General features: G+C 34.0%; 1 protein-coding gene across 2 annotated transcripts; it reads right to left on the reverse strand.

The window, feature by feature from the left end:
• Positions 1-316: 316 nt before the first annotated feature.
• Positions 317-9667, reverse strand: LOC144999799 (ABC transporter B family member 11-like). Of its 2 annotated transcripts, XM_078958957.1 has the most exons (14): positions 9632-9667; positions 9433-9532; positions 7874-8196; positions 7700-7754; positions 7304-7479; positions 6800-7021; positions 5907-6145; positions 5174-5699; positions 4814-5087; positions 3855-4699; positions 2575-2841; positions 2063-2326; positions 907-1200; positions 317-809 (listed from the first exon to the last, which is right to left on the reverse strand). In XM_078958957.1, the coding sequence occupies exons 3-14, from the start codon at positions 8153-8155 to the stop codon at positions 453-455; spliced, it is 3801 nt and encodes a 1266-aa protein (XP_078815083.1). In that variant the 5' UTR covers positions 8156-8196; positions 9433-9532; positions 9632-9667; the 3' UTR covers positions 317-452. The 2 variants fall into 2 exon arrangements, with proteins under 2 accessions (XP_078815083.1, XP_078815084.1); XM_078958958.1 differs by lacking the exons at positions 7700-7754; positions 9433-9532; positions 9632-9667 and having other exon boundaries at positions 7874-7956.
• Between the last annotated feature and the right edge of the window lie 1288 nt (positions 9668-10955).

Below are 10955 nucleotides of genomic sequence, written 5' to 3' on the forward strand. Positions count from 1 at the left end.
TCTGTGAAATACAAGGTGATGATGAAGACTAGTGAGATTGACGGGGTGCAAAATGCAGATGAAGGTCAAGTCGCAAAATGCAAAAGAAGGCGGAGAGAAGAAGAAGAGGTTGAATGTGTGCACTTCATCAAAGGTGATGAAAATTTTACCTCACTTTTTCTGTTTCAGTCGCTATGTGCATTGTTGCTATCTTTTATTAATAACATCAATCATCGAGATATGTGAAATTGTGAATCACAATAACAATAACAGTTCCACTAACAATAACTACAACAACAAAAATGAAAAGGCATACGGTTATGAAGCAAAATAATAGTTTGTAAAGAAACCAAACACACATATATACCATCCTTGACATAGATAAGTTTTTCATGTTCCCCTCTCTTTGCAATGACTCCATTTTCATCACAAAGACAATAATAACAGTAGGAATAAATAACAGTGGCACATGATTACGAAACCGAAGCACTAGTATGTAAAGCAACTAAAGACGCATATATACCATCTTTGATATTGATAAGTTTCTCATGTGTCCCTCTCTCTGCAATGACTCCATTTTTCACCACTGCGATAACATCCGCCCCTTGGATTGTGGATAACCTATGAGCCACCACCACAGTGGTTCTGTGTACAATAACTCTGTCAAGTGCATCTTGTACCACTTTCTCAGATTCAGCATCTAGAGCACTAGTGGCTTCATCTAGTAACAATATTTTAGGAGCCTTTACGATTGCTCTTGCTATAGCCACTCTTTGTTTTTGCCCTCCCGACAATTGGATCCCTCTTTCCCCTACATTTGTATCATACCCCTGAAAAACTTGACGATGTTTTAAATTTCTCATGTAACAATAATTAACAGTATTAGCAAAAGTAGAGTATCAATGAAATTAAAAGTAACATGATCACCTGATGTAGGCTGCTAATGAATTTGTGGGCATTTGCCAATTCAGTTGCTGCCATGACTTCTGTTTCTGTGGCATTGCCTTCCTTCCCATATGCAATATTGGCATGGATGGTGTCATTAAACAAAACAGGCTCTTGACTTACTAGACCCATCTGCTGTCTTAACCACCTCACTTTTAGCTTTCGGATCTCAACTCCATCGAGTGTTATTTGGCCTGAATCAACATCATAAAACCTTTGCAGCAAAGAAACTACAGTCGATTTTCCACTTCCACTTTCGCCAACAAGAGCTACAGTCTTGAAGATTAAAAATCAAACACAAATTAGTCCATTTTTTTTTTCAGGATAATGGTTTTTCATGGTAAGTGATGTTTAAAATCGTTTTAAGAAATTGTGGTACGCTTACGGAAATGGAAGGAAAAAGTGAATGAGTGCAAATTTGTGAAAGTTTAGGAGTTAAACGGGAAAAACTGCATTTCTTCGGCTTTTTTCTATCAAATAGTTATTTATGCATTAATTCGAAAAGAAACAACCATATATAGAATATACAGGTTATTAGATCATTAAGTCATGTTCCCATTAAGACATTGGGTAAAAATAAACACTTTTGTCTTACTATAAATATATAGCTTTCATGTTATTAACTTCTATGTAAAACTCTAGTGTGTAAAGACTTAACATGCTAACCAACTAAAATCCTCAGGTGACTTTTTTTTTTCAGAAAGGCAAATTGTAGAAAATAGCAATTTACTTTACTCTATTTAACAATATAAGTAATGTAAATTATTTTTTGTGAGTAATAGCAATGTATTTAAGTTCTTTTACCATAAAAAGAAATATTTAACCCATAATGGCAACACATTTACATCTTATTATACATAATAACAATGTACTTACACTTCATTAGCCATAATAGCAACATACATAAGTACATGACAAATAAAGTATAGTGCCTGTATTGCTAATGAAATGTATGTAAGTTGCTATTATGGGTAGAAATTATTAGTATATCTTGCTATTATGGGTAAAACATAGAGTGTATTGCTTTTATCAACAAAGAATTACAAGTATGTTGCTATTATGGGTAAAAAAAGAAAGGTACATTGCCCTTATTATAGCCGGAGTATGAACATCTGCAGTAGTTAATTTCATAAAATACCTGGCCAGAATGAATGGTCAAACACAGGTCTTTGAAGATTTGAATGTCGGGTCTAGAAGGATACTTGAAATTAACATGAATAAACTCGATATCTCCCTTCACATTTTGTAATGTAGTTCCAGATTTGTCAGTATAGTCGATTTTTGATTTTTGGTCTAGAAGAGCAAAAACCGAAGCTGCAGCAGTCTTGGCTTTTCCAGAGTCTGGAATGAATGATCCCGATTGAGACACACTCATTGCTGCCATACTCAACCCCATAAATACCTTCAAAAAGAAAAAAGAAAAAAAACATTGATGTACTATATCACTGCTAGAAAAATGGGCATTTAAACAGAAACATTCGTTTTGGTTAACGACATATTGTTTCCATCACATAGAACTCCTCACTAACATTTAGCAACGTAATTAGTGATTGAAATTCTTAAAATTAGCAAATGAATTTTAGTTGCTAATTTGTCTCAAATTTGACAAAAGAGATGTGAACCTTTGTAAAACAAGTAAGATCGGCCTACCTGGAACACTTTAGAAAAAGTAGTCCTTCCGGATTCAACAAAGCGAGCTCCAACATAAAAGCTGGTTGCATATACTATATATATCAAGAACATGGACACACCAAAAGCAGCACCACTAACTAAACCTTGTTGGATTCCTGCTTTTCGAGGTTTTTCACATTTCTTTTCATATAGTTTCATCACCTTCTCTTCTGCACAAAAAGCAGCAACTGTTCGAATGCTTCCTACCGCATCACTCGCAACTTGACTTGCATCCTCATATAGTTTCTGAAATCAATACAAGTTCCCATCATTTGTAATTTTCATTCAACTAGTTTTTATTTTGGCTAGATGCAAAAATATTGAAAAATCTAACAATTTATTGCAATGTCATCCAAATAGAGAACAATTTTCACTACTATGATTGGGCATTTTTTTAAAGTAAAATGTTGTAATAATAAGAGGTTGAAAATACAATGTTATAGTTGAGTAGATCTTCTATTGTACAGTTCATTAATAAAATAAAATTGTAAGTACATTGATGTAGTTGAAGGAAAATGAAAGTATGATGGTAGAATGCACAAATAAATACAAGTACATTACTATGACTCGCAATACGCATCATTTATCCAAAAAAAATTAATTGGGAAAAAAAGAAACATGGTTTAATCCGATAACCTATATATGTGTGTGTTGCTTTTTTACTTAATGCTGTAGGAATGACTTTATAGAGAAAGTCAAAGAATTCCCCATTTAGTTCTAACTCTTTACAAACTCTCCCTCATGTGGTTTCGTTTTCTCAAATATTTTTTATACATTATTTATCCTCGTGTCACATGTGAAAAAAAAAAACAAGGCCTTACTTTATTTGCCAACGAATCTTAGGAAATAGTATTGTACTTACTCTTTTTATGAATATGGGCAATGCACTTTGTTTGACCTATAGTAGGAATGTAGTTACATTTCTTGACCCATAATAGTGTAATCTAGTAACTCTATTTACTACAATAATAACAATATGTAACCCATAATAACAACTCACTTGGATTTCTTTACACATAAATAGCAACCTATATACAATCCTTAACCACAACAGCAATATACTAACTTTTAGGAATAAATAGCAATATGCAACATATGAAGTAAATTGCTATTATTGGTCAAATATTTCAGAAAAAAATGTAACTATGCTCCTATTACAAAACATATTAGTAGTTATTTCTATGACTAAGAAGTAATGTACATTAGCAAGAGTAAAAAATAAAAATACGTTGCAAGTATGGAAAAAATAAAAATCTCACCTTAGTATCAGCACCGAAACCATTAATGAATTTCACTTGAAGATACCCATTAAGTCCAATCAGAGGTAACAATAATATAATTATAAGAGCCAACTGCCAGTTTCCAACAAACGCAATGATTAAACCGGAAACAGCTGTTGAGGTATTCTGAACAAGTAACGAAAGTGTATCCCCCACCAAACCTCTCACTGATACAGCATCCAAAGACAACTTTGCTCCAATCAAACCACTTGAATTTTCCAACTTATCAAACCAACCAATCTCCATCTGAACCACTCTCTCGAAGCATTTTAATCGGATTCTCCTTATTAACTTACACCCGGCGACACCAAAAAAATACGTCTTCAGTGGTGTCGCTATTAAACTCGCCAAACCAAGAACAAGAAGCATCAACGCCCAAAACTCTGAATCCTTTCGAAGTTTATGAGCAGGTTGGAAAAAAGTCTTTATAATACTCGAAAGAAGATACCCAAAAAGAGGTAAAATCGCCCCGTTAATTAAAGCGGCTATGGAACCTAGTAGGATCACCGGGATTTCGGGTTTGTTCAGATAAGCCAAGCGAAAAAGGGAAGAATTTGCTTTTTTGTCGGGTATCGGTTCCTTCTGATTATCTGTTGGGGCTAAGTTAACCAAGTGGCGATTACTGTTATTAAGATTAGGTGATTCGTGAGTTACGGATTTTGAGATAGAAATGCGTTGACTTGAATGTGATCCGGATGCCATGGTAATCTCGGCCCATTCTTGATCAACATTTTCATGATTTTGTGAGTGTTTGTTGAGTTCTTGTAATCGTATAAGTTGGGAGTATGCACCTTCGGGATCTTGTAATAGCTCGGAATGTGAACCTGCTTGATTAAAAAGACGTGGCTTAAAGTACTTTGTTAAATTAACAGATTCTTTATAAATGTAATTATGAAACGAGAAAATATGTCGAAAGACAAGGTAGATAAGAGAATGACCTTTCTCGATAATCTTCCCATGATTAATAAGCGCGATGACATCAGAATTTTGTATAGTGCTCAATCGATGGGCTACAATAACAGTAGTTCGGTTAACCATGATTCTATCAAGCGCCTCCTGAACAACCCTTTCAGAATTTGTATCAAGAGCACTTGTAGCTTCATCTAGTAGTAAAATCCTTGGGTCTTTCAAGATTGCCCGAGCTATGGCTATTCTTTGCTTTTGTCCTCCTGACATATGAGTTCCATGATCACCCACCATCGTATCGAGTCCCTATATGCATTTAGGTAAGGTTTGGAATGCAATAATGAAAGTTAATTCTATTTAAGTTAATTTTCTAGCAATATATGAAATTCAACCTCAGGGAATTTGTCGATAAATTTGGCAGCATTGGCGAGTTCAGCTGCTGCTTTGATTTCATCAAGTGTTGCATCATCTTTCCCGTATGCAATATTATCTTTAATAGTAGAACTAAACAAAATCGGTTCTTGGCTAACAAGACCAATCTTCCCTCTAAACCATTTGAGGTTGTAGTCTTTGATATTAAAATCATCAATAGCAACTTCTCCTCCTTGGGGGTCGTAAAACCGCTCTATGAGGCTGATGACCGTTGATTTCCCACTCCCGCTTTGTCCCACCAGAGCCATGGTGGTGCCGCTTGGTATGGTGAGAGATAATCCATCAAAAATAGGCTCCTTGGGTCTAGTCGGATAACTAAAAGTAATATCCCGGAGCTCGATATCACCATGAATGTCGTCTAGTATCCGGCCACTGGTGTTGTAAGGATCTATATCTGACTTTCGATCTATCACCTGGAATAGATTGAAAGCTGCAACTCTTCCGGAGGTAAATGCACTCAAGCATGGTGAAGCCTGCCCTAATGAACTAATTCAAAAGTTTTGTGAGGAAAAGTTTTTAAAAAGTTACTAAAGATATTGTACCAAAGATAGAACTTTATGTTAAAGGACCAAGTCTGCAAACACAGTACAACCTGTTCTATCATGTCATTTTATGTCGTGTGTAAAAGATGGGCCTTAATTATGTCTGTATATGATCATGAGAAGTATTTTGAAAATATAAAAGAGTACTTACGAAGAGCTTAATAAGATAGCGATCATGATGTTTATGACTTGTCCGCCTGTGTATCCTTTTTTTATAATCAATCTGCCACCAAACCATATGGCCAAAGAGTAGCAACCGAATACACAAAACATAAATATACCCGAACCAAGTCCGGAAACCAGACCCTCTTGCACCCCAGCCATATAAGCTTTCTTTAATGACTTGTCATACTTGGCAATGGCTTGCTTCTCCCCCGTGAATGATGCAACCTATACTTATAAAAAGATCATTATCAAAATTAGATTTTTTAAAAATGAAAGAAATAGCAATATACTTTTTAATATGAAGTTTTTTAAAGTACAATTAGGTAGTCTTTTCAAAGTGCAATGCCTTAATAATAAGTACAAATTTAAAGAGTGTTAAATGCATGAAATAGCTAAATACTATTACACACATGTTTCTTATAGCATCCTATATACTTTCATTTGATCATATTATAGCGTTGTACTTTCAAAAACCAACCCACTTATAGCAATGTCATCCAAATACAAAGCAATATTCATTGCTATAATTGAGTAGATTTTTCAAAGAATATCCTAGTAAGCAAAAAATTGAAAATCTAATGTTATAATTAGGTAGATTTTTCAAAGTACAATGGCCTTGTAAGAAAAAAAATAAAAATACATATAACCAGGTAGCTTTTCAGTGTACTATGACCTAATACGAAAAAACGGAAGTACAATTCTAATTGGCTAGATTTTAAAGGTACAATGACCTAATATTAAAAAAAAAAAAAAAGTACAATGCTATAATTGGGTCTATTTTTAAAAGTACAATATTTTAATAAGAAAAAAATATTAAGTACAATGTTGTAATAAAAAAACGTAAGTAAAGATTAAAAAAAAAAAAAAAAAAAATCTCACAGTTCTGATAGAGCTGACTATCTGTTCAACCACGGTTGCACCAACAGAATAAGAAGATTGGCCCCTAGACGTAAGCTTTGCCATTATTGCAGTCATAAAGGCCGCTGAGATCACAAGAACAGGAATTGTAGATAATAACGCAATGGAAAGAAGCCACCCCTTTGAAAAAGCAATCACAAAGCCTCCAAAGAAAGTTGAAGTTAGTTGTATAAATTTTCCAACCTAAAAATGAGACGGATTAATTAACTCTTAAAACTTATATCACAAACATTAGATATAAACCTTGTCCCCGTTTGTTACGCAAGACAAGACATGATATAACAAGTTGTATTGCATTTGACATGCATCACACTAACAAAATTTCATGTTTTTTTCCAACCTAAAAGGTGGGACAAGTTGGGACAAAGAATAGTTATCAATCTACTGTTTGTGGAAAAGACGTGAATGCCCTTATCATTATCATCATGGAAAAATGACCTTCAAAGTCTAACATTCCTTTAGTACCTTTTCTCCCATAGCCGCCTGAATAATAACGGTATCGCTAGTCATACGTTCAACTATTTCTCCAGTCTTGCTTTCTTGATCAAAAAATCCCACATCTTGTCTAAGTATTGTTTTCAAGTATAAACTTCTGATTCGTGCAGCCTGCCTCTCCCCTGTGATCATCCAGCAAAGCACCTCTACAAAAGTGACAAATATGGTTCTTGGTTAGAGTTTTAGACACTCCAAAGCCTAGTAATCTCATATGCTCGTTGTTATCCCTTTTTGTTACACACGACAAAACCGGTTACACTTGCATTTGACGTGCATTGAACTGATGTCAATGGGACAAAGATTGCAATTTTTGTCCCACCAAAAAAAGTGTAACAAAATTAGCCTTAGTTTCTTTCGTAAGCTTACGGGAAAATGCTGCAATTCCTGACCCCAGAGCCAAGTAGACATATTTGAGGGATACCTGAATACGATTTATGAATGAGAGAATAGCTAATGCACTTAATGGTTTAGTCATAGCAAGTAATAAAAGATTTGATGAAATGAGCATTAGTATCGAGATATGATCTAATGATCTTATACCTTGGAAACTGCATGAACAATGGCTTTGTTATCTGTAGTGTCTCCAAATGTGTCAATTAGCTCCCCAAATAACAATGTCTGGAGAGGCATACTGATTCCACCTCCAATTGCAGTGATTGTCCCTATGATCATTAGTACATAATCGGTGGAGTCAGCAAAGGCAAAAAGCTTGTGATATGGTACAGCATCAGTTGTCTCCTTTGGCTTTTCAGACATTTTTGGATCCACTGCTGTTGATTCAGTGCCTTGTTCTGGCTTCTTTTCTCGTTTCGAACCACTCATGACTTCCCTAAATGCTTTATGTATATCAAAGTGGATTCGGGCTACAAGAGAAAACAAGAATAATTGTCATATATAATAATTTAATATGTATCGCTATAACTCAGAATCCATCCTTCACTAAGAAGTGAAGTTGTGAAAAGTAAGCATGTAATAACCATTTAGAGTTTAAGTTTGTTTGGTGTAACGGATGACAAAGGAACGTTGTGACCAAGGTGATTAATATAATAACTAAGATTATGTTTGGTTAGTGGAATGTATTTCAGTAATAATGTTATGTAATATTATTTGATTATAAAATTTAACTTTTTACAAAGCTATAGAAGAACAAAAGTTCATTGAATTTAAATATAATAATTTCGATAATTTTAACAAAATAAAAGTTTAATATAATAATCATAAAGTTCTTTAAAAAGATTTGTCATCAGAACTTTTTATTTTTCACTCTAATGACATAAGAAAACAAAACATTAAAAACCAAAAAGATAAAAGCATATATTTTGTTCCTTAAAGCAATGTTTTAAAACCCGGGTTTTTGGTTGACCCGGTATGATGACCGGTTCACGGGTCAACCGGTTCAACCGGTTGAACCGTCGGGTCAACTCGGTTTATGATCTTTTTTTATTTTATATATTTTATTACTTTCATGCATAATGCATAAAAAAATAAAATCAATAATTTAATGCCCACAAAGTTTAAATATTTAAAAACATTGAAAACGTTGAAGAAACCGCAAACGGTTCGTTGTTTTGGCGTTCGCTACTTGTTTCTAACTATCTAAACCCTATTAAAACGGGTCAATCCGGTTTTAACCAGTTCGACATAAGCGGTTGAACCGCGGTTTAGAGGAAACCCGACCGGTTCGATCCGGTTCGTATTTTTACAAAAAATCGGTCTCAATTGACCCGCCTTCTACCCCGGGTCACGGTCCAACCGGTTGAACCGGCCGGGTCAACCCGGGTTTTAAAACATTGCCTTAAAGAGAATCTATTTCAATTCATTAAACAAAATACAAAATGCCGTTCTAAAAATTTAATAAAAAAAAAGTTATCGAAAACAACAAATAACTTGCATCCTAGAACGAGAACTATCTATTTGTTCATTTGTGATGTCAAGCCATTATTTTATTAATTAAATATGAAATTTTGTGGCTGATGCCGGATTTCTAGTAGCTGCTATGAAGAATGTCTCCAGAATCCGTTTTACATAGTCAACTAGCAAAATTCTATATCGAACTGAAAACACGTATAAAAGAGAAAATTAAAGAAAACAGTTTTTACCTCAAAACAGCAAATGGCGTATGTTCTTGGTCAAATCTTAAACGAGTCTGTCTGGTCTCTGTTGAGATGCGATGTGACTCATTGACTAGACACTGTTCAACTTGAATGATATATTCGATTACCCTTTGCTTCTTAACTTCTTAATTAGCTTATGACGCAGCTTAATAATAGCATCTTACTGATAGTGAGTTTAACTTACATGATCTTTATACTTGTATGGTCTGTCGTGATGAAACTTTCTCTGGTAAGAGTAATAATAGGAACGAGGATACCAATTTGTTTTTAATATTAGTGGAAATTATTGAAATCATCCATGTGGTTTGGTTAACATGACGAGTTTTGTCCCTATCTTTTGTTTTTCACTTTAACCGTCCTTCACTTTTGTTTATATTGCAGGTTACATCCATGCATTTGCGAGTTTTCTCACTTGCTAGTTTATTTGTTTGTTTATTTGAGTTACACTTGTCATAAATTTTCTTTATATTGTTTTCTCTTTTTGAGGTTGATTAATAATTAGATTTAACAATGGTAGTACATTTCTGTTCCCTATGTGTTCGACATCCTTACTTATATAAACTATGTTATTCAAGATCTTGTACACCGTCTGGTGTAGATAGTCTAAGTTTGGCTTGTTCGGTTTTAAAAATTTAAAACTAGATTTTTATTGTTTTTTGTGTGATTTTTAGTTTTTGTTTTTCATTGATAACATACATGTATCTTGTTGGAAAGGTATTTTGATGTTGTGGTGTTAATGAATTCAAAGTAAATCAAGTATGGGGTCATAACCGAAGAAATCTAATCGAAAAAAGTGGAGTTTTTTTTTTTTTTTTTTTTTTTTTTTTTTATAAAAATCATGTTTCACCTATCATCATCGTGCTACAAAGAACCCTTTTTAATCGTTGACCACAACACAATTTCTCTAATCATGCCGCGAATTTTAAACGTAAGCAACATAATGCTTGATTTGTCTACTTGAATGGGTTTGGCGATTGCACACGATTAGAGAATTCTTGGCCCAAGTAGTTTACAAATTTGATGATTCTTCCAACTCAATCCACAAGACGTATAACAAGGCATATCATGGTGATTAAGCGAAAAACCGAACTCTTGCTACTCTTTACTAGTTTGGTTCCTTTTGTTATGCTTATTGGTTATGGTGCAAAGAAACTGCATGATATAGTCTAACTGGTCTAGAATGTTTTTTGTTTTCACAAACCTTTTCTTGCATGCAAAAGATTTAATCAATCATCCATACCTTTACAACCAATACCTCGAGAATACATGAGCAACATAGCTATTTCTGACAAGGATGTTTACCCTTCTATATTATCTTTAGTTTGGTTTATTTATTTTGAAATACTTGTTTACTTTCCATTCATTAAGTTGAATCACCTAAATTGATTATTATGCCCAAATATAATACACATAATTCTACTTACAACAAGACCGGTGTCAAAAAAGTAAGATTCATCTTGGTTGTTGGATTTCGGAAACGTTTTATTCTTAAAGGGTTGACCCTTCCT

Source organism: Lactuca saligna, chromosome 6, assembly GCF_052625555.1.
Source record: "Lactuca saligna cultivar CGN05327 chromosome 6, ASM5262555v1, whole genome shotgun sequence".
NCBI classification, from domain to species: domain Eukaryota; kingdom Viridiplantae; phylum Streptophyta; class Magnoliopsida; order Asterales; family Asteraceae; genus Lactuca; species Lactuca saligna.